The sequence below is a fragment of the Oncorhynchus keta genome, chromosome 20 (assembly GCF_023373465.1).
Source record: "Oncorhynchus keta strain PuntledgeMale-10-30-2019 chromosome 20, Oket_V2, whole genome shotgun sequence".
Classification (NCBI taxonomy): domain Eukaryota; kingdom Metazoa; phylum Chordata; class Actinopteri; order Salmoniformes; family Salmonidae; genus Oncorhynchus; species Oncorhynchus keta.
Genome location: NC_068440.1, coordinates 48303701 through 48327373, shown reverse-complemented (window position 1 = coordinate 48327373; position 23673 = coordinate 48303701). Strand labels below are relative to the sequence as shown.

The 23673-nt window shown below is 43.9% G+C and overlaps 1 protein-coding gene and 1 long non-coding RNA gene across 2 annotated transcripts in view; both read right to left on the bottom strand.

The window, feature by feature from the left end:
- Positions 1-16218, bottom strand: part of LOC127910088 (protein spire homolog 1-like) — a 29803-nt gene extending 13585 nt beyond the window's left edge. The window contains exon 1 of the mRNA XM_052473143.1: positions 14929-16218. Coding sequence (XP_052329103.1) covers positions 14929-15250 — 322 coding nt within the window. The 5' untranslated portion in view covers positions 15251-16218. The remainder of the gene's footprint in view (positions 1-14928) is intronic.
- On the bottom strand, positions 2616-6530 carry LOC127910089 (uncharacterized). The gene is made up of 3 exons (XR_008073958.1): positions 6455-6530; positions 5936-6192; positions 2616-3514 (listed from the first exon to the last, which is right to left on the bottom strand). It is a non-coding gene; the product is annotated as an uncharacterized LOC127910089 (long non-coding RNA).
- Positions 16219-23673: the final 7455 nt, after the last annotated feature.

Here is a 23673-nt window from a genome sequence, read left to right as displayed (position 1 = left end):
CCTCCCTCTTCATCTACTTCTACACCTCCCTCCATCTACTTCTACACCTCCCTCTTCATCTACTTCTACCTCCCCCTCTCTCTTCATCTACTTCTACCTCCCCCTCTCTCTTCATCTCCTTCTACCTCACCCTTCATCTCTACCTCATCTTCATCTTCTACCTCCATCTTCATCTCCTACCTCCATCTTCATCTCCTACCTCCCACTCTCTCTTCTCTCCTTCTACCTCACCCTTCATCTCCTTCTACCTCCCTCTTCATCATCTCCTACCTCCCTCTTCATCATCTCCTACCTCCCCTTCATCATCTCCTACCTCCCTCTTCTCATCTCCTACCTCCCTCTTCATCTCCTTCTACCTCCCCTTCATCATCTCCTACCTCCCTCTTCATCATCTCCTACCTCCTCTTCATCATCTCCTACCTCCCTCTTCATCATCTCTACCTCCCTCTTCATCATCTCCTACCTCCCTCTTCATCATCTCCTACACCTCCCTCTTCATCTCCTTCTACCTCCCTCCATCTACTTCTTCACCTCCCTCCATCTCCTTCTACACCTCCCTCTTCATCTACTTCTACCTCCCCTCTCTCTTCATCTCCTTCTACCTCCTCCTCTCTCTTCATCTCCTTCTACCTTCCCCTCCATCTCCTTCTACCTCCCCTCTCCTTCTACCTCCAGCTCCATCTCCTTCTACCTCCCTCCATCTCTTCTACCTCTCCATCTCATTCTACCTCCCCTCCTACCTCCATCTCCTTCTACCTCCTCCATCTCCTTCTACCTCCCCTCCTTCTCCATCTACCTCCTACTCTCTCTTCATCTCCTCCCCCATCCTTCTACAACCCCTCCTACCTCCCCTCTCCATCTCCTACTCCTCTTCATCTCCTTCTACCTCCCCCTCTCTCATCATCTCCCTCCCCTCTTTCTTCATCTCCCGCCTCCCTCTTCATCTCCTTCTACCTCCCCTCCATCTTCTTCTACCTCCCCTCAATCTGCTTCTTCATCTCCTTCTGCCTCCCTCCTTCTACCTCCCCCTCTCTTCATCTCCTACCTCCCTCTTCATCTCCTACCTCCATCTTCATCTCCTACCTCCATCTTCATCTCCTACCTCCATCTTCCTCCTACCTCCATCTTCATCTACTTCTACCTCCCCTCTTCATCTACTTCTACCTCCCTCTTCATCTCCTTCTCTCTTCATCTCCTACCTCTCCTCTTCATCTCCTTCTACCTTCCCTCCATCTCATCTCTTCTACCTCCCCCTCCATCTCCTTCTACCTCCCTCCTTCTACCTCCTCCATCTCCTTCTACCTCCCCCTCCTACCTCCCCCTCCATCTCCATCTACCTCACCCTCCTACCTCCCCCTCCTCTTCATCTCCCGCCCCCTCTCTCATCTCCTTCTACCTCCCCCTCTCTTCATCTCCTACCTCCCTCTTCATCTCCTTCTACCTCCCCCTCTCATCTCCTCCTCTCTCTTCATCTCCTTCTACCTCCCCCCATCTCAATCTTCTTCTACCTCCCCTCCATCTCCTTCTGCCTCTCCCTCCTACCTCCCCTCTTCATCTCCTTCTACCTCCCCTCCATCTCAATCTTCTTCTACCTCCCCTCCATCTCCTTCATCTCCTGCCTCCCCTCCATCTCCTTCTGCCTCCCCCTCCTACCTCCCTCTTCATCTCCTTCTACCTCCCCCTCCATCTACCTCCACCTCCATTTCCTTCTACCTTCCCCTCCCTCTTCATCTCCTACCTCCCTCTTCATCTCCTTCTACCTCCCCCCTCTCTCTTCATCTCCTTCTACCTCCCCCTCCATCTCCTTCTACCTCCCCCTCCATCTCCTTCTACCTTGCTCTTCATCTCCTTCTACCTACCCCTCCATCTTCATCTCCCTCTACATCTCCTTCTGCCTCCCCCTCCTTCTACCTCCCCCTCCATCTCCTTCTGCCTCCCTCTTCATCTCCTTCTGCCTCCCCCTCCATCTCCTTCTGCCTCCCCCTCCATCTCCTTCTGCCTCCCTCTCCTTCTGCCTCCCTCTCCTTCTGCCTCCCTCTTCTTCTCCTTCTACCTCCCCCTCTCTCCTTCTAACTCCCCTCCCCCTCCATCTCCTTCTACCTCCCACTCCATCTCCTTCTACCTCCCTCTTCATCTCCTTCTGCCTCCCCCTCCATCTCCTTCTGCCTCCCCCTCCATCTCCTTCTGCCTCCCCCTCCATCTCCCTCGCTCTTCATCTCCTCCCCCTCTCTCTTCAACTCCCGCCCCCTCTCTCTTCATCTCCTTCTACCTCCCCCTCCCCCCCTTTCTTCATCTCCTTCTACCTTCCCCTCCCCCCTTTCTTCATCTCCTTCTGCCTCCATCTCCTTCTGCCTCCCCCTCCTACCTCCCTCTTCATCCCCTCCTACCTCCCTCTTCATCTCCTTCTACCTCCCTCTTCATCTCCTTCTACCTCCCTCTTCATCTCCCTCCTACCTCCCCCATTTCCTTCTACCTCCCCCTCTCTCTTCATCTCCCTCCCCCTCTCTTCATCTCCTACCTCCCCCTCCTACCTCCATTTCCTTCTACCTCCCCCTCTCTCGTCATCTCCCTCCCCTCCCTCTTCATCTTCCTCCCTCTTCATCTCAGTCTCCTGCTCGCTCTTCTCAACTCTACCCTTCTCTTCTCTTAAACCACAGTGAGTATTCAGACACTGCTGTAGATGCAGCAATGAGGGGGAGTGAGAGCCATTTTCATTCTACAGATTGATCTTTAGTGCAGCTATGTGTATGCATTAATTGCATCACTGTCGTACATCAGCTGATATTTCAAAGTGCTGTACAGAAACCCAGCCTAAGACCCCAAACAGCAAGCAATGCAGGTGTAGAAGCACGGTGCGAATGCAAATGCCTTCTACTGTCTGAAAGATAGGCCCTTGCTGCGACAGTCAGTATGTCATTGTTCAGACAGGTCTAAAGAGCAGTGTCATTGATCAGATAGGTCTAAGCACTGGTTGCCTGGGTGACAGTCAGCCCTGGGGAATAGAGCAAAGTCTAACAGACTATGGGTTACATAACCATAACCACCTGAACTAGCTGACGCTCTGGTCTGGTAGTAATCTCCTGAACTAGCCAACACTCTGGCCTGGTAGTAACCTCCTGAACTAGCTAACACTCTGGTCTGGTAGTAACCTCCTGAACTAGCTAACACTCTGGTCTGGTAGTAACCTCCTGAACTAGCTAACGCTCTGGTCTGGTAGTAACCTCCTGAACTAGCTAACACTCTGCTCTGGCCTGGTAGTAACCTCCTGAACTAGCCAACACTCTGGCCTGGTAGTAACCTCCTGAACTAGCTAACGCTCTGGTCTGGTAGTAACCTCCTGAACTAGCCAACACTCTGGTCTGGTAGTAACCTCCTGAACTAGCCAACACTCTGGTCTGGTAGTAATCTCCTGAACTAGCCAACACTCTGGTCTGGTAGTAACCTCCTGAACTAGCTAACGATCTGGTCTGGTAGTAACCTCCTGAACTAGCCAACACTCTGGTCTGGTAGTAACCTCCTGAACTAGCTAACGATCTGGTCTGGTAGTAACCTCCTGAACTAGCTAACGATCTGGTCTGGTAGTAACCTCCTGAACTAGCCAACACTCTGGTCTGGTAGTAAACTCCTGAACTAGCTAACGATCTGGTCTGGTAGTAATCTTTATTTTTTTATTTCACCTTTATTAAACCAGGTAGGCTAGTTGAGAACAAGTTCTCATTTGCAACTGCGACCTGGCCAAGATAAAGCATAGCAGTGTGAACAGACAACACAGAGTTACACATGGAGTAAACAATTAACAAGTCAATAACACAGTAGAAAAAAAGGGAGTCTATATACAATGTGTGCAAAAGGCATGAGGAGGTAGGCGAATAATTACAATATTGCAGATTAACACTGGAGTGAAATGATCAGATGATCATGTACAGGTCTAGAGATATTGGTGTGCAAAAGAGCAGAAAAGTAAATAAATAAAAACTGTGGGGATGAGGTAGGTGAAAATGGGTGGGCTATTTACCAATAGATTATGTACAGCTGCAGCGATCGGTTAGCTGCTCAGATAGCAGCTGTTTGAAGTTGGTGAGGGAGATAAAAGTCTCCAACTTCAGCGATTTTTGCAATTCGTTCCAGTCACAGGCAGCAGAGTACTGGAACGAAAGCGGCCGAATGAGGTGTTGGCTTTAGGGATGATCAGTGAGATACACCTGCTGGAGCGCGTGCTACGGATGGGTGTGGCCATCGTGACCAGTGAACTGAGATAAGGCGGAGCTTTACCTAGCATGGCCTTGTAGATGACCTGGAGCCAGTGGGTCTGGCGACGAATATGTAGCGAGGGCCAGCCGACTAGAGCATACAAGTCGCAGTGGTGGGTGGTATAAGGTGCTTTAGTGACAAAACGGATGGCACTGTGATAAACTGCATCCAGCTTGCTGAGTAGAGTGTTGGAAGCCATTTTGTAGATGACATCGCCGAAGTCGAGGATCGGTAGGATAGTCAGTTTTACTAGGGTAAGCTTGGCTGCGTGAGTGAAGGAGGCTTTGTTGCGGAATAGAAAGCCGACTCTTGATTTGATTTTCGATTGGAGATGTTTGATATGGGTCTGGAAGGAGAGTTTGCTGCCAGACACCTAGGTACTTATAGGTGTCCACATATTCAAGGTCGGAACCATCCAGTGTGGTGATGCTAGTCGGGCATGCGGGTGCAGGCAGCGATCTTGAAAAGCATGCATTTGGTTTTACTAACGTTTAAGAGCAGTTGGAGGCCACGGAAGGAGTGTTGTATGGCATTGAAGCTCGTTTGGAGGTTAGATAGCACAGTGTCCAATGACGGGCTAAAGTATATAGAATGGTGTCGTCTGCGTAGAGGTGGATCAGGGAATCGCCCGCAGCAAGACCAACATCTGTTGATATATACAGAGAAAAGAGTCGGCCCGAGACAACCCTGTGGCACCCCCATAGAGACTGCCAGAGGACCGGACAGCATGCCCTCTGATTTGACACACTGAACTCTGTCTGCAAAGTAATTGGTGAACCAGGCAAGGCAGTCATCCGAAAAACCGAGGCTACTGAGTCTGCCGATAAGAATCTGGTGATTGACAGAGTCGAAAGCCTTGGCAAGGTCGATGAAGACGGCTGCACAGTACTGTCTTTTATCGATGGCGGTTATGATGTCGTTTAGTACCTTGAGTGTGGCTGAGGTGCACCCGTGACCGCTCGGAAACCAGATTGCTTAGCGGAGAAGGTACGGTGGGATTCGAGATGGTCAGTGACCTGTTTGTTGACTTGGCTTTCGAAGACCTTAGATAGGCAGGGCAGAATGGATATAGGTCTGTAACAGTTTGGGTCCAGGGTGTCTCCCCTTTGAAGAGGGGGATGACTGCAGCAGCTTTCCAATCCTTGGGGATCTCAGACGATATGAAAGAGAGGTTGAACAGGCTGGTAATAGGGGTTGCGACAATGGCGGGTTTCAGAAATAGAGGGTCCAGATCTCCTGAACTAGCGAACGATCTGGTCTGGTAGTAATCTCCTGAACTAGCTAACGATCTGGTCTGGTAGTAACCTCCTGAACTAGCTAACACTCTGTTCTGGCCTGGTAGTAACCTCCTGAAATAGCTAACACTCTGCTCTGGCCTGGTAGTAACCTCCTGAACTAGCTAACGCTCTGGTCTGGTAGTAACCTCCTGAACTAGCTAACGCTCTGGTCTGGTAGTAACCTCCTGAACTAGCTAACACTCTGTTCTGGCCTGGTAGTAACCTCCTGAAATAGCTAACGATATGGTCTGGTAGTAAGTAACCTCCTGAACGAGCTAATGCTCTAGTCTGGTAGTAACCTCCTGAACTAGCCAACACTCTGGTCTGGTAGTAACCTCCTGAACTAGCTAACGCTCTGGCCTGGTAGTAATCTCCTGAACTAGCCAACACTCTGGCCTGGTAGTAACCTCCTGAACTAGCCAACACTCTGGTCTGGTAGTAATCTCCTGAACTAGCCAACACTCTGGTCTGGTAGTAAACTCCTGAACTAGCCAACACTCTGGTCTGGTAGTAAACTCCTGAACTAGCTAACGATCTGGTCTGGTAGTAACCTCCTGAACGAGCTAATGCTCTGGTCTGGTAGTAACCTCCTGAACGAGCTAATGCTCTGGTCTGGTAGTAACCTCCTGAACTAGCTAGCACTCTGCTCTGGTCTGGTAGTAACCTCCTGAACTAGCTAACACTCTGCTCTGGTCTGGTAGTAATCTCCTGAACTAGCCAACACTCTGGTCTGGTAGTAAACTCCTGAACTAGCTAACACTCTGGTCTGGTAGTAAACTCCTGAACTAGCTAACGCTCTGGTCTGGTAGTAACCTCCTGAACGAGCTAATGCTCTGGTCTGGTAGTAACCTCCTGAACGAGCTAATGCTCTGGTCTGGTAGTAACCTCCTGAACTAGCTAACACTCTGCTCTGGTCTGGTAGTAACCTCCTGAACTAGCTAACAATCTGGTCTGGTAGTAACCTCCTGAACGAGCTAATGCTCTGGTCTGGTAGTAACCTCCTGAACGAGCTAATGCTCTGGTCTGGTAGTAACCTCCTGAACTAGCTAACGCTCTGCTCTGGTCTGGTAGTAACCTCCTGAACTAGCTAACGATCTGGTCTGGTAGTAACCTCCTGAACTAGCTAACGATCTGGTCTGGTAGTAACCTCCTGAACTAGCTAACACTCTGCTCTGGTCTGGTAGTAACCTCCTGAACTAGCCAACACTCTGGTCTGGTAGTAACCTCCTGAACTAGCTAACACTCTGGTCTGGTAGTAACCTCCTGAACTAGCCAACACTCTGGTCTGGTAGTAACCTCCTGAACTAGCCAACACTCTGGTCTGGTAGTAACCTCCTGAACTAGCCAACACTCTGGTCTGGTAGTAACCTCCTGAACTAGCCAACACTCTGGTCTGGTAGTAACCTCCTGAACTAGCCAACACTCTGGTCTGGTAGTAACCTCCTGAACTAGCCAACACTCTGGTCTGGTAGTAACCTCCTGAACTAGCCAACACTCTGGTCTGGTAGTAACCTCCTGAACTAGCCAACACTCTGGTCTGGTAGTAACCTGCTGAACTAGCCAACACTCTGGTCTGGTAGTAACCTCCTGAACTAGCCAACACTCTGGTCTGGTAGTAACCTCCTGAACTAGCCAACACTCTGGTCTGGTAGTAACCTCCTGAACTAGCCAACACTCTGGTCTGGTAGTAACCTCCTGAACTAGCCAACACTCTGGTCTGGTAGTAACCTCCTGAACTAGCCAACACTCTGGTCTGGTAGTAACCTCCTGAACTAGCCAACACTCTGGTCTGGTAGTAACCTCCTGAACTAGCCAACACTCTGGTCTGGTAGTAACCTCCTGAACTAGCTAACGATCTGGTCTGGTAGTAACCTCCTGAACTAGCCAACACTCTGGTCTGGTAGTAACCTCCTGAACTAGCTAACACTCTGCTCTGGTAGTAACCTCCTGAACTAGCTAACACTCTGCTCTGGTAGTAACCTCCTGAACTAGCTAACACTCTGCTCTGGTAGTAACCTCCTGAACTAGCTAACACTCTGCTCTGGTAGTAACCTCCTGAACTAGCTAACACTCTGCTCTGGTAGTAACCTCCTGAACTAGCTAACACTCTGCTCTGGTAGTAACCTCCTGAACTAGCCAACACTCTGGTCTGGTAGTAACCTCCTGAACTAGCTAACGATCTGGTCTGGTAGTAACCTCCTGAACTAGCTAACACTGCTATGGTCTGGTCTGGTCTGGAAGTAACCTCCTGAACTAGCTAACATCTGGTCTGGTAGTAACCTCCTGAACTAGCTAACACTCTGCTCTGGTCTGGTAGTAACCTCCTGAACTAGCTAACACTCTGGTCTGGTAGTAACCTCCTGAACTAGCTAACGCTCTGGTCTGGTAGTAACCTCCTGAACTAGCTAACACTGCTATGGTCTGGTCTGGAGTAACCTCCTGAACTAGCTAACACTCTGCTCTGGTCTGGTAGTAACCTCCTGAACTAGCTAACACTCTGCTCTGGTAGTAACCTCCTGAACTAGCCAACACTCTGCTCTGGTAGTAACCTCCTGAACTAGCCAACACTCTGGTCTGGTAGTAACCTCCTAAACTAGCTAACGATCTGGTCTGGTAGTAACCTCCTGAACTAGCTAACACTGCTATGGTCTGGTCTGGAAGTAACCTCCTGTACTAGCTTGTGCTAGGCATCTGCCTAATAAACCTCACGTCTTTCTCATCCTGACATAATCAGCGGCAGGACAAGCAGACGTTCCTTGCCAAAATACCTCACTCAGGCTCTGATTTAGTCAAAAGGGAAGGTTGTTTTTCATGTTTTGATGCCTGGTCTTATGAAAGGTGTCTAAAGCACACTTAGAGACTGTGCTCTGGACGTGACATTACGTAGGTTTGACAACCCAAAATACAACAGAAACCAGTCGGTGTCACATCATGTCTCACTATCTAATGGCATCTCGTGTTGTGTATCAACAGGGGAAGAGAGTGGAGGTTGTGGCAGAGGGGGAAAACAGTGCAAACAGGAAAACAAGCCCAGTGCCAGAGGTGGATCGTTCCACCTCAAAAAGCACAAGAGGATTTCCACTCAGATCTCAGATTGTTCTGAAATCATTCATTGTTAGAAACAAATACAGAGCCTTCAGAAAGTATTCACTCCTTGTCTTTTTCCACATTCTGTTGCGTTTACAGCCCAAATTTAAAATGGATTACAATTGACACAATGGCAGGCCTAAATTAATTGAGGAAAATGTTGCTTAACAAGTCACATAAGTTGCATGGACTCACTGTGTGAAAGTGTTTAACATGATTTTTGAACGACTACCTCATCTCTGTACAAAACTCATAAAGATAATTATAAGGTCCCTCAGTCAAGCAGTGAATTTCAAAACAGACTCAACCACAAAGACCAGGGAAGTTTTCAAATGCCTCGTAAAGGGCACCTATTGGTACAGTAGATGGGTAAAAAAAAAGATTAAGTGAGTATCCTTCTGTAGCACAGTTGGTAGAGCATGGCGCTTGTAACGCCAGGGTAGTGGGTTCGATTCCCGGGACCACCCATACGTAGAATGTATGCACACATGACTGTAAGTCGCTTTGGACAAAAGCGTCTGCTAAATGGCATATATTATCCCTATGAACATGGTGAAGTTACGAATTAGACTTTGAACATGGTGAAGTTACGAATTAGACTATGAACATGGTGAAGTTACGAATTAGACTATGAACATGGTGAAGTTACGAATTAGACTATGAACATGGTGAAGTTACGAATTAGACTATGAACATGGTGACGTTACGAATTAGACTATGTACATGGTGAAGTTAACATGGTGATTAGACTATGAACATGGTGAAGTTACGAATTAGACTATGAACATGGTGAAGTTACGAATTAGACTATGAACATGGTGAAGTTACGAATTAGACTATGAACATGGTGACGTTACGAATTAGACTATGAACATGGTGAAGACTATGAACATGGTGAATTAGACTATGAACATGGTGAAGTTACGAATTAGACTATGAACATGGTGAAGTTACGAATTAGACTATGAACATGGTGAAGTTACGAATTAGACTATGAACATGGTGAGTTACGAATTAGACTATGAACATGGTGAAGTTACGAATTAGACTATGAACATGGTGAAGTTACGAATTAGACTATGAACATGAAGTTACGAATTAGACTATGAACATGGTGAAGTTACGAATTAGACTATGAACATGGTGAAGTTACGAATTAGACTATGAACATGGTGAAGTTACTTAGACTATGAACATGGTGAAGTTACGAATTAGACTATGAACATGGTGAAGTTACGAATTAGACTATGAACATGGTGACGTTACGAATTAGACTATGAACATGGTGAAGTTACGAATTAGACTATGAACATGAAGTTACGAATTAGACTATGAACATGGTGAAGTTACGAATTAGACTATGAACATGGTGAAGTTACGAATTAGACTATGAACATGGTGAAGTTACGAATTAGACTATGAACATGGTGAAGTTACGAATTAGACTATGAACATGGTGACGTTACGAATTAGACTATGAACATGGTGAAGTTACGAATTAGACTATGAACATGGTGAAGTTACGAATTAGACTATGAACATGGTGAAGTTACGAATTAGACTATGAACATGGTGAAGTTACGAATTAGACTATGAACATGGTGAAGTTACGAATTAGACTATGAACATGGTGAAGTTACGAATTAGACTATGAACATGGTGAAGTTACGAATTAGACTATGAACATGGTGAAGTTACGAATTAGACTATGAACATGGTGAAGTTACGAATTAGACTATGAACATGGTGAAGTTACAAATTAGACTATGAACATGGTGAAGTTACGAATTAGACTATGAACATGGTGAAGTTACGAATTAGACTATGAACATGGTGAAGTTACGAATTAGACTATGAACATGGTGAAGTTACGAATTAGACTATGAACATGGTGAAGTTACGAATTAGACTATGAACATGGTGAAGTTACGAATTAGACTTTTGAATGGTGCATCACTAACTCAGCTGCCAGAGAGGAAGGAAACCTTTGTGGATTTCACCATTAGGCCAATTATGACTTTTTAAAAAACAGTGACAGTTCAATGGCTGTGATGGAGCCCCACTGTGAAGGCGTCATAAGACCCATAAAACCTTGGGGTCAAACAGGCAAATGGTTCCAAATGTTTTTCTACCATTCATTTTACCTGAAGGGAATTTTAGTAAACACTTTTGTGTAGGCTTACCTTGGCGTGACGTTTTGATACCCATGTAAATTGATAACCATTGTTGTGTTCGGTGGGTTCCTGCCTGTACTAGACTAGTTGTTCTCGGGCTTACTACTTCGCAATGTAGACCGTGGTGGTTAGCTAGCTGGGCTAGTTAGTGATTTTAGCCTGCTAGACAGCCTAGCCAGTTAACTTTAGCTGGCTAAGACACCTGTGCATACTCCGGTAACATCATTTGACAACTGGTTAGATGGTGTTATGCATTTCCAAAATGTTGGTTTACTTCAATGTAGCTGTAAGCTAGGCGTTGATAGCAACTGGCCGACTCATGCAGTGCTACCTAACGTTAGCAGGCCAGTAGGGCTAACGTTAGCAGGATAGTTGGCTAGCAACCTTGCAAGCGGATTTGTAACAATAAATTCATTAAATATTTACTTGTAAATGGCATAAAATTACATTGAAACCAGTAGTCACGAGCGCAAACGATTTGATTTAAAAGTTATTTCTGTTGGAGTTTGGCTTGCCGGGTCCAGCATATTACATCACACACCGCAAATATTTGTTTTACGGTGTTACGTCGGCATTCTGATCAGTTTTATGTAATAACTTGGAAAGATATTAAAAAGTTACATTATTTTGCATTGAGACTTTAGATGTAAGTCCATATGTGGTTACGTTTATGCTACCTACACTAACTAGCTTTATGTCGAGCCGGCAGCAGAAGAAGAAGGGGAAAAAAGGGAGAAACGTATACAGTCCTAATAAAATAAATCCACCAGCATTTTACAAATTTGGGACAATTTAGGACATTGCACACCGCATTCAGCGAAGGGTGTGCAAAATCCTAAGTTCTCAGAAAACTGATTTTGAAATCATGGTAGAGACTCCGATGACCACTGGGACTCCAAAGACGCCACAATTCAAGTCCTCCATCCCCCAGTCATTCAAATGTAGGAACTGGTTCTTCCAGTCTGACCCCTGCTGCTGTCTCTGGCTCCACACCCACCCCTGCCAAAATACATAACTGCAGACCTGAATGTACCTTAGGGCCAAAAGAGCACAACAGGGAGGCGTCGTTGTACACTGTGCAACAAGACATCTCCCATCACCTGCAATAGTTGTGTTATTACCGTCTGCTTCACAGCAGAAAGACTGCAATGGGACTTGGCATCAGCAGCACAATCTTGTTTAGAGGACAGTGGGTGTTCTAAATACTGTAACATGAATTGTTTCACTTCATGTGGTTTGTGCACCTATGGCATTAGATCAGTGGTGGCTGCTAACTTGGCCCTTATCTGCCCGAGTGGCGCAGCAGTCTAACATGGAACCCACACCGGCTGCGCGCGTGCATCCATCGTGCATAAATGTATTTTGTCCCCCGACACCAAACGCGATCACAACACGCAGGTTAAATATATCAAAACAAACTCTGAACCAATTATATTCATTTGGGGACAGGTCGAAAAGCATTTAACATTTTTGGCAATTTAGCTTGTTAGCTTATTTGTCCCATTTAGCTAGCTTGCTGTTGCAAGATAATGTTTATATCCCAGGACAAATTGAGTTGTTATTTTACCTGAAATGCACAAGGTCCTCTACTCCACCAATTAATCCACACATAAAATGGCCAACCGAATAGTTTCTCGTCATCTCTTCCTTCCAGGCTTTTTCTTCTCTTGAGTTTATATTGCGATTAGCAACTTTCATAAATTAGATGCATTACCACCACCGACCTTGTTCTTCTTTCAGTCACCCGCGTGGGTATACCCAATGAGGAGATGGCACGTGGGTACCTGCTTCTATAAACCAATGAGGAGATGGGAGAGGCAGGACTTGCAGCGCGATCTGCGTCAGAAATATAACTTATTTTTATTTTAGCCCTTGGCAACGCAGACGCTCATTGGTGCATGCAAGCAGTGTGGGTGCAACAATTGAATAACAGATTTCTGAATTTATTTTGCAGCGCGCGAAGCAATCGGTGTGGTCAGCCTGTAAGGCACTGCATCTCAGTGCAAGAGGCGTCACTACAGACACCCTGGTCACGTCTCCTATTAGTACCTTTTCTGTAGGGAAGCTAATGATCCAGCATGTATGACATTCCTGGGAGTAAACTAAAACTATACTATAGAGAACACAGCATTTTTCTATGTACTGTACTTAAAATCGCCCACATTTGGGACACTTCATACTAAATATTATGTAGCGCTCTCATTCTTGAATGTATCAGTCTGAAACTTAGCACACACACACCGTTGCTCTGTTGTGGACAACAAATTATCCACAGCTTTCTCTCTCTATGTATGGCCTTTCTTTTGCATTTCAAAAGATGCAACATATTTTTATTTTACCTTTATTTAACTAGGCAAGTCAGTTAAGAACAAATTCTTATTTTCAATGACGGCCTGGGAACAGTGGGTTAACTACCTGTTCAGGGGCAGAACGACAGATTTGTACCTTGTCAGCTCGGGGTTTGAAATTGAAACCTTCCGGTTACTAGTCCAACGCTCTAACACTGCCATCCCAGATCTATTGCGTTATATTCTCCTACATTAATTTCACATCTCCACAAACTTCAAAGTGTTTACTTTCAAATGGTATCAAGAATATGCATTTCCTTGCTTCAGGTCCTGAGCTACAGGCAGTTAGATTTGGGTATGTCATTCTAGGTGGAAATTGAGATGAAGGGTCGTATCCAGAGGAGTTTGGAGGAGAAATTATGCCTTACAACCCGAATGGAGGAAGCTTTTTGTAAGAGATCGTCCACAGACAAGTGTATTACCAGGAATGCACATCAAGCCTAGACGATAGTGCAGACCTAGCGACTGTTATCAGCTGCCTGGGCAAAATAAATATATACGGTGCCTAAAGAAAGTATTCATACCCCTTGACTTACTCTACATTTTCTCCTCTGCTTAGCTCTATTTCGTTTATTTTTCTAATAATAGTCCTTCACGATGACAAGTATACCCATGATAGGATGCAGCCACCACTTACCCTGATTCAGATGCCCAGGTGACCATCCTACCCATGCTATATTACAGAGACGTCATTTATAGATTGGCAGGTAAGGGTTCTCTCGAGCAGCTAGATGTTCTTTACCATTCGGCCATCAGATTTTCCACCAATGCTCCTTATAGGACACATCACTGCTCTCTATACTCCTCTGTAAACTGGTCATCTCTGTATACCCGTCGCAAGACCCACTGGTTGCTTATTTATAAAAACCCTCTTAGGGCTCACTCCCCTCTATCTGAGATATCTTCTGCAGCCCTATTCCTCCACACACACACACACACAACATCAGTTTTGCCAGTCACATTCTGTTAAAGGTCCCCAAAGCACACACATCCCTGGGTCGGTCCTCTTTTCAGTTCGCTGCAGCTAACAACTGGAACAAGCTGAAAAAAAACACTCAAACTGGACAGTCTCTTCAATCTCTACATTCAAAGACTCAATCATGGACACTCTTACTGACAGTTATGGCTGCCTTGCGTGATGTATTGTTGTCTCTACCTTCTTGCCCTTTGTGCTGTTGTCTGTGCCCAATAATGTTTGTACCATGTACTGCTGCCACGTTGTGCTGCTGCCTGCCGTGAGGTACTGTCATGCTGTGCTGATGCCATGCGGTGCTGCCATGCTATGTTGCTGCCATGCTATGTTGCGGTCTTACGTCTCATTATGTAGTGTTGCGGTCTTAGGTCTTATTATGTAGTGAGTGTTGTGGTGTTTCTCCTCATGATGCGTTTTGTCATATTTTTAATCCCAGCCCCCGTCCCGCGCAGGAGGCCTTTTGGTAGGCCATCATTGTAAATACGAATGTGTTCTTAACTGACTTGCCTAATAAAATGCATCGCAGGTCTGTAAACCAATTCAACACATGGCAGAAATAAACAATATGGCCACTCTGGTTGGTGCAGGATGTCTCCAAACGCTTGTCCTTGGGTACGAGAGGAAAGTATCGCTTTTATTATCACCACGGATTATGGAATTATAAATACAAATATTTTTGTATCCAATGCAAATGTATCCTAACCACTTATATATTTTCACCTTAGGTAATAATGCAAACAGTGGACCCTAGATAGTAATAAAAAAAGGCTAATAGGACCAAAATGTATGACTATTTTGACAGACATTGTGTTGTTTACCTGTGCGGTCTTGGTGGTGCAATTGAACTGTTCCATCTCTCAGAATCCGTACATCGCCAGGTCCTTCAATCCTTCTCGGCAAATCCCCAACAGATGAGCCAGAAGTCTGGGAATTTCTCCTGCGGTGTTTCCGAGCCAAAGTTCTGCAACATTGGTAACAAACAGCCCATGCCTGCTCTTCGTTGATCGGCTGGCTGTACAACGATAAAATCTCCTCCAAGGAAAGATCCTCCGCTCCATCGGCGATATCCATGTTCAAGTCCCAGGAGTAGAGATACTGGTCAACGCGGATATATTGGAGAAGCGTTGGTGAGATTAACATTCCGTCCCCGGCCGTCAGGCCATCTTCACACCATAATATTATATCAACGTAAATAATGGCAGTTCTCGAGAGAAAAAAATATATATATGTATGAGAAACGCGTCTTGATACTGAAAAATAGATTGTTACGGCCGTGTTCCTCAACCGTCTCTCATCCACTGATTTCACCTACAGGGGTTTATTATGGCCGCCAACAGAGAGGAAGAGAAGTGAGAGGATTTACTCCACCCAAAATCTGTCTCCCTGAGCTAAAACCTTTTTGTATGGAGGTCTACGAGAGAGTGTCGAATTACGTGAGGCTTATTTGATCGAATATACATTTCGTAATGTTTAGTCTGTTACAAATGTACTGATATAAGTGGGTGCATGTGACATTTCGGAAACTTTAAGAAAAACGACTCAGTTATGCGTGTTGTTCGCACGCATGTCTGCCCTCTCAGTGGCTACAATGGGCCCACCTGATCTCACTTGACTTCACTCATTGAGGACATGTAGTTTGCGCGGTCCCTCGGCTTTCTTGTCAAGATAATAGATCATCTTTGACGCCGATGATGGCATGTGCCGCATGGTCTCAGAGCCCGCATCGTCTCAGAGCCAAAACAAAAAAACCTACACACGAGTGGTGGAAAAAGTACCCAATTGTCATACTTGAGTAAAAGTAACGATACCTTCATAAAAAATATCTCAAGTAAAAGTGAAAGTCACTGAGTAAAATACTTCTTGGGTAAAAGTCTACAAGTATATTAAACAAACCAGATGTCATGATTCATTCTTGTTTTTTTTTGTATTTATGGTTGCCAGGGGCACACTTTAACACTCTATACAAACTATGCATGTGTGTTTAGTGAGTCCTCCAGATCAGAGGCAGTAGTGATGACATGGGATGTTCTCTGTTTAGTGAGTCCAACAGATCAGAGGTAGTAGGGATGACCAGGGATGTTCTCTGTTTAGTGTCCAGATCAGAGGCAGTAGGGATGACCAGGGATGTTCTCTTGATAAGTGTGTGAATTGGACCATTATTCTGTCCTGTTAAGCATTCAAAATGTAATTTTATTTAGGAATGTAGTGAAGTAAAAGTTGTCCAAAAATATCAATAGTCAATTAAAGTACATATACCCCAAGAAATGACTTAAGTAATACTTTAAAGTACTTTACATTGCGTACAGACTTACAACATACAATACATACATCTACATTTTATTCAGCACCTTGTGTGTGAACCACAGCAGGTAGCCCACTGGTTAGAGCGTTGGGCCAGTAACCGAAAGGTTGCAAGATCAAATACCAGCGCTGAAAAGGCATAAATCTGTCATTCTGCCCCTGAACAAGGCAATAAACCCACTAGGCTGTCATGGATAAACCATAACTACCTGGTTTATCTATATCTATAACTACCTGGTTTATCTATAACTACCTGGTTTATCTATATCTATAACTACCTGGTTTATCTATAACTACCTGGTTTATCTATATCTATAACTACCTGGTTTATCTATAACTACCTGGTTTATCTATAACTACCTGGTTTATCTATATCTATAACTACCTGGTTTATCTATATCTATAACTACCTGGTTTATCTATAACTACCTGGTTTATCTATAACTACCTGGTTTATCTATAACTACCTGGTTTATCTATAACTACCTGGTTTATCTATAACTATAACTACCTGGTTTATCTATAACTACCTGGTTTATCTATATCTATAACTACCTGGTTTATCTATAACTATAACTACCTGGTTTATCTATATCTATAACTACCTGGTTTATCTATATCTATAACTACCTGGTTTATCTATATCTATAACTACCTGGTTTATCTATATCTATAACTACCTGGTTTATCTATATCTATAACTACCTGGTTTATCTATAACTATAACTACCTGGTTTATCTATATCTATAACTACCTGGTTTATCTATAACTACCTGGTTTATCTATAACTATAACTACCTGGTTTATCTATAACTACCTGGTTTATCTATATCTATAACTACCTGGTTTATCTATAACTACCTGGTTTATCCATATCTATAACTACCTGGTTTATCTATAACTACCTGGTTTATCTATATCTATAACTACCTGGTTTATCTATATCTATAACTACCTGGTTTATCTATAACTACCTGGTTTATCTATAACTACCTGGTTTATCTATATCTATAACTACCTGGTTTATCTATAACTACCTGGTTTATCTATAACTACCTGGTTTATCTATATCTATAACTACCTGGTTTATCTATAACTACCTGGTTTATCTATAACTACCTGGTTTATCTATAACTACCTGGTTTATCTATACCTATAACTACCTGGTTTATCTATAACTACCTGGTTTATCTATAACTACCTGGTTTATCTATAACTACCTGGTTTATCTATAACTACCTGGTTAATCTATAACTACCTGGTTTCTCCATATCTATAACTACCTGGTTTATCTATAACTACCTGGTTTATCTATATCTATAACTACCTGGTTTATCTATAACTACCTGGTTTATCCATATCTATAACTACCTGGTTTATCTATAACTACCTGGTTTATCTATATCTATAACTACCTGGTTAATCTATAACTACCTGGTTTATCTATAACTACCTGGTTCATCTATATCTATAACTACCTGGTTTATCTATAACTACCTGGTTTATCTATAACTACCTGGTTTATCTATAACTACCTGGTTCATCTATATCTATAACTACCTGGTTTATCTATAACTACCTGGTTTATCTATATCTATAACTACCTGGTTAATCTATAACTACCTGGTTTATCTATAACTACCTGGTTTATCTATATCTATAACTACCTGGTTAATCTATAACTACCTGGTTTATCTATATCTATAACTACCTGGTTTATCTATAACTATAACTACCTGGTTTATCTATAACTACCTGGTTTATCTATATCTATAACTACCTGGTTTATCTATATCTATAACTACCTGGTTTATCTATATCTATAACTACCTGGTTTATCTATATCTATAACTACCTGGTTTATCTATAACTACCTGGTTTATCTATAACTACCTGGTTTATCTATAACTACCTGGTTTATCTATACCTATAACTACCTGGTTTATCTATAACTACCTGGTTTATCTATAACTACCTGGTTTATCCATATCTATAACTACCTGGTTTATCTATAACTACCTGGTTTATCTATAACTACCTGGTTTATCTATAACTACCTGGTTAATCTATAACTACCTGGTTTCTCCATATCTATAACTACCTGGTTTATCTATAACTACCTGGTTTATCTATATCTATAACTACCTGGTTTATCTATAACTACCTGGTTTATCTATAACTACCTGGTTTATCCATATCTATAACTACCTGGTTTATCTATAACTACCTGGTTTATCTATAACTACCTGGTTTATCCATATCTATAACTACCTGGTTTATCTATAACTACCTGGTTTATCCATATCTATAACTACCTGGTTTATCTATAACTACCTGGTTTATCTATATCTATAACTACCTGGTTAATCTATAACTACCTGGTTTATCTATAACTACCTGGTTTATCCATATCTATAACTACCTGGTTTATCTATATCTATAACTACCTGGTTTATCTATATCTATAACTACCTGGTTTATCTATATCTATAACTACCTGGTTTATCTATATCTATAACTACCTGGTTTATCTATATCTATAACTACCTGGTTTATCCATATCTATAACTACCTGGTTTATCCATATCTATAACTACCTGGTTTATCTATATCTATAACTACCTGGTTTATCCATATCTATAACTACCTGGTTTATCCATATCTATAACTACCTGGTTTATCCATATCTATAACTACCTGGTTTATCTATATCTATAACTACCTGGTTTATCTATATCTATAACTACCTGGTTTATCTATATCTATAACTACCTGGTTTATCTATATCTATAACTACCTGGTTTATCTATAACTACTTATTATATTATTATATTATTATTATATTACTACCTGGTTTGTCCATATCTATAACTACCTGGTTTATCCATATCTATAACTACCTGGTTTATCTATAACTACCTGGTTAATCTATAACTACCTGGTTTATCTATAACTACCTGGTTTGTCTATAACTACCTGGTTAATCTATAACTACCTGGTTAATCCATATCTATTGTGATTGGTTGTAATGATAAATATCTGGTTTATCCAGACAGACAAAGGTAGTGTATTTTTTTTATTTTATTTAACCTTTGTTTAACCAGGTAGGCCAGTTGAGAACACATTCTCATTTACAACTGCGACATGGCCAAGATAAAGCAAAGCAGTGCGACACAAACAACACAGAGTTACACATGGAATAAACAAACGTACACAATGGAAAAGTCTATATACAGTGAGTGCAAATGAAGTAAGCTTAGGGAGGTAAGGCAATAAATAGGCCATAGTGGTGAAATAATTACATTTAGCAATTAAACACTGGAGTGATAGATGTGCAGAAGATTAATGTGCAAGTAGAGATACTGGGGTGCAAAGAAGCAACAACAAAAAACAATATGGGGATGAGGTAGTTGGATGGGCTATTTACAGATGGGCTATTTACAGATAGTCTATGTACAGGTTTAGGTCATCCAATTTGTAAGTCGCTCTGGATAAGAGCGTCTGCTAAATGACTTAAATGTAAATGTAAATGTACAGGTGCAGTGATCTGTGAGCTGCTCTGACAGCTGATGCTTAAAGTTAGTGAGGGAGATATGAGTCTCCAGTTTCTCTGATTTTTGCAGTTCGTTCCCGTCACTGGCAGCAGAGACCTGGAAGGAGACGTCTCCTGCTGGAGAATGTGCTACAGGTGGGTGTTGCTATAGTGACCAGTGAGATATACCTGCTGGAGAATGTGCTACAGGTGGGTGTTGCTATAGTGACCAGTGAGATATACCTGCTGGAGAATGTGCTACAGGTGGGTGTTGCTATAGTGACCAGTGAGAGATACCTGCTGGAGAATGTGCTACAGGTGGGTGTTGCTATAGTGACCAGTGAGAGATACCTGCTGGAGAATGTGCTACAGGTGGGTGTTGCTATAGTGACCAGTGAGATATACCTGCTGGAGAATGTGCTACAGGTGGGTGTTGCTATAGTGACCAGTGAGAGATACCTGCTGGAGAATGTGCTACAGGTGGGTGTTGCTATAGTGACCAGTGAGATATACCTGCTGGAGAATGTGCTACAGGTGGGTGTTGCTATAGTGACCAGGGAGATATACCTGCTGGAGAATGTGCTACAGGTGGGTGTTGCTATAGTGACCAGTGAGATATACCTGCTGGAGAATGGGTGCTATAGTGACCAGGAGATATACCTGGGTGTTGGTGGGTGTTGCTATAGTGACCAGTGAGATATACCTGCTGGAGAATGTGCTACAGGTGGGTGTTGCTATAGTGACCAGGGAGATATACCTGCTGGAGAATGTGCTACAGGTGGGTGTTGCTATAGTGACCAGTGAGATATACCTGCTGGAGAATGTGCTACAGGTGGGTGTTGCTATAGTGACCAGTGAGATATACCTGCTGGAGAATGTGCTACAGGTGGGTGTTGCTATAGTGACCAGTGAGCTGAGATAAGGCGGGGCTTTACCTAGCAAAGACTTATTGATGACCTGGAGCCAATGGGTTTGGCGACAAATATGAAGCGAGGACCAGTCAACGAGAGCATACAGGTCGCAGTGGTGGGTAGTATATGGGGCTTTGGTGACAAAACGGATGGCGCTGTGATAGACTACATCCAATTTGATGAGTAGAGTATTGGAAGCTATTTTGTAAATGACATCACCGAAGTCGAGGATCAGTAGGATGGTCAGTTTTACAAGGGTAAGTTTGGCAGCATGAATGAAGGATGCTTTGTTGCGAAATAGGAAGCCAATTCTAGATTTAACTTTGGATTGGAGATGCTTAATGTGAGTCTGGAAGGAGAGTTTACAGTCTAACCAGACACCTAGGAATCTGTAGATGTTGGCGTATTATTCATTATAGTTCAGTGGTAGGGATCAGATAGATCCATGGGGAGAGTTGACATTATTGAACTAAAAACAGAGGAAATACACTACATGGCCGAAAGTATGTAGGCACCTGCTCATCGAACATCTCATTCCAAAATAATGGGCATTAATATGGAGTTGGTCCCACCTTTGCTGCTATAACAGTTGCTCATCTGGGAAGGCTTTCCACTAGATGTTGGAACGTTGCTGCGGGGACCATTCAGCCACAAGAACATTAGTGAGGTCGGGCACTGATGATGGGCGATTAGGCCTGGTTCGCAGTCGGCGTTCCATTTCATCCCAAAGGTGTTCAATAGGTTTGAGGTCAGAGCTCTGTGCAGACCAATCTAGTTCTTCCACACTGATCTTGACAAACCACTTCTGTATGGACCTCGCTTTGTGCACACGAGTATTGTCATTCTGAATCAGGAAAGGGCCTTCCCCAAACTGTTGCCACAAAGTTGGAAGCACAGAATTGTCTAGAATGTCATTGTATGCTGTAGCGTTAAGATTTCCCTTCACTGGAACTAAGGGGCCCGAACCATGAAAAACAGCCCCAGACCATTATTCCTCCTCTACCAAACTTTACAGATGGCACTAGGCACTGGGGCAGATAGCATTCTCCTGGCATCCGCCAAACCCAGATTCGTCCGTCGCACTGCCAGATGGTGAAGCGTGATTCATCACTCCAGAAAACGTGTTTCCACTTCTCCAGAGTCCAATGGCGGCGAGCTTTACACCACTCCAGCCGACGCTTGGCATTGTGCATTGTGATCTTAGGCTTGTATGCGGCTGCTAGGGCATAGAAACCCATTTCATGAAGCTCACGACGGGCTGTTCTTGTGCTGACGTTGCTTCCAGAGGCAGTTTGGAACTCGGTAGTGAGAGTTGCAACCGAGGACAGACAATTTTATTCGCTACCTGCTTCAGCACTTGGTTGTCTCATTCTGTGAGCTTGTGTGGCCTACCACTCGGCGGTTCCACACTGTGAGTTTGTGTGGCCTACCACTCTGCGGTCCCATTCTGTGAGTTTGTGTGGCCTACCACTCTGCGGTCCCATTCTGTGAGCTTGTGTGGCTTACCACTCGGGTGTGTCTCATTCTGTGAGCTTGTGTGGCCTACCACTCGGGTGTGTCTCATTCTGTGAGCTTGTGTGGCCTACCACTCGGGTGTGTCTCATTCTGTGAGCTTGTGTGGCCTACCACTCGGGTGTGTCTCATTCTGTGAGCTTGTGTGGCCTACCACTCGGGTGTGTCTCATTCTGTGAGCTTGTGTGGCCTACCACTCGGGTGTGTCTCATTCTGTGAGCTTGTGTGGCCTACCACTCGGGTGTGTCTCATTCTGTGAGCTTGTGTGGCCTACCACTCGGCGGACCAATTCTGTGAGCTTGTGTGGCCTACCACTCGGCGGTCCCATTCTGTGAGCTTGTGTGGCCTACCACTTCGCAGCTGAGCCGTTGTTGGTCCTAGAGGTTTCCACTTCACAATAACAGCCCTTAGAGTTGACCAGGGCAGCTCTAGCAGGGAAGATATTTGATGAACTGACTTGTTGGAAAGGTGGCATCCTACGTCTGTGCCATGTTGAAAGTCATTCAGTCATTCAGCTCTTCAGTACAGGCCATTCTACTGCCAATGCTTGTCTATGGAGATTGCATGGCTGTATGCTCAACTGTATACACCTGTCAGCAACGGGTGTGGCTGACATTGCCGAATTCAAAACTGTGAATGTACCTTTGGCCATGTAGTGTACATACTGTAAGAATACCCACTGGGCCCTGACGTGGAAACATCGTTGATTCTACAAATGTGGGATCAATTTAATGAATGTGTTTAGACTCTTTATTCAAAAGAGGAGACATTTTCCCCAGACTGTATCTGTCACTGCATCATACCAGTCATCAACTGGTACAACCAACCCTTCATCATGGACAAGCCATTACCCATTACTGTGACTGAGTCAGAAATGGCACCCTATTATTTCCTATGTAGTGTACACTACGTTTGATCAGAGTCCTGTAGGCCCTAGTGCACTATATAGGGAATGTGGTGTCATTTTGAATGCACCCTGGGTTCCACTAGAAGTCAGACATTTAATTATAGTAAAGATATTTATGACCTAAAAGATAGCCTTTTACTCCCTGTCTTTAAGGAACAATCATACTCTGCCTAATAGAAAGGTTTATTTAGTTGTGCCCATATAAGCTACCTTAGAGAGACGGTCAATCACCAAACCCTCTCAAGCATAAAGGGTCCACCATCTGCTGGACAGGTGACAGTACTGTTATCCAACCATCATGGTCCATTCACATCAAGCAATCCTGTCGTGTTGAAATCACAGGCCCCATTCCAATTCTTTCAAAGTGCACTCTGTCTTCCTTGGACTCCCGAGTGTCGC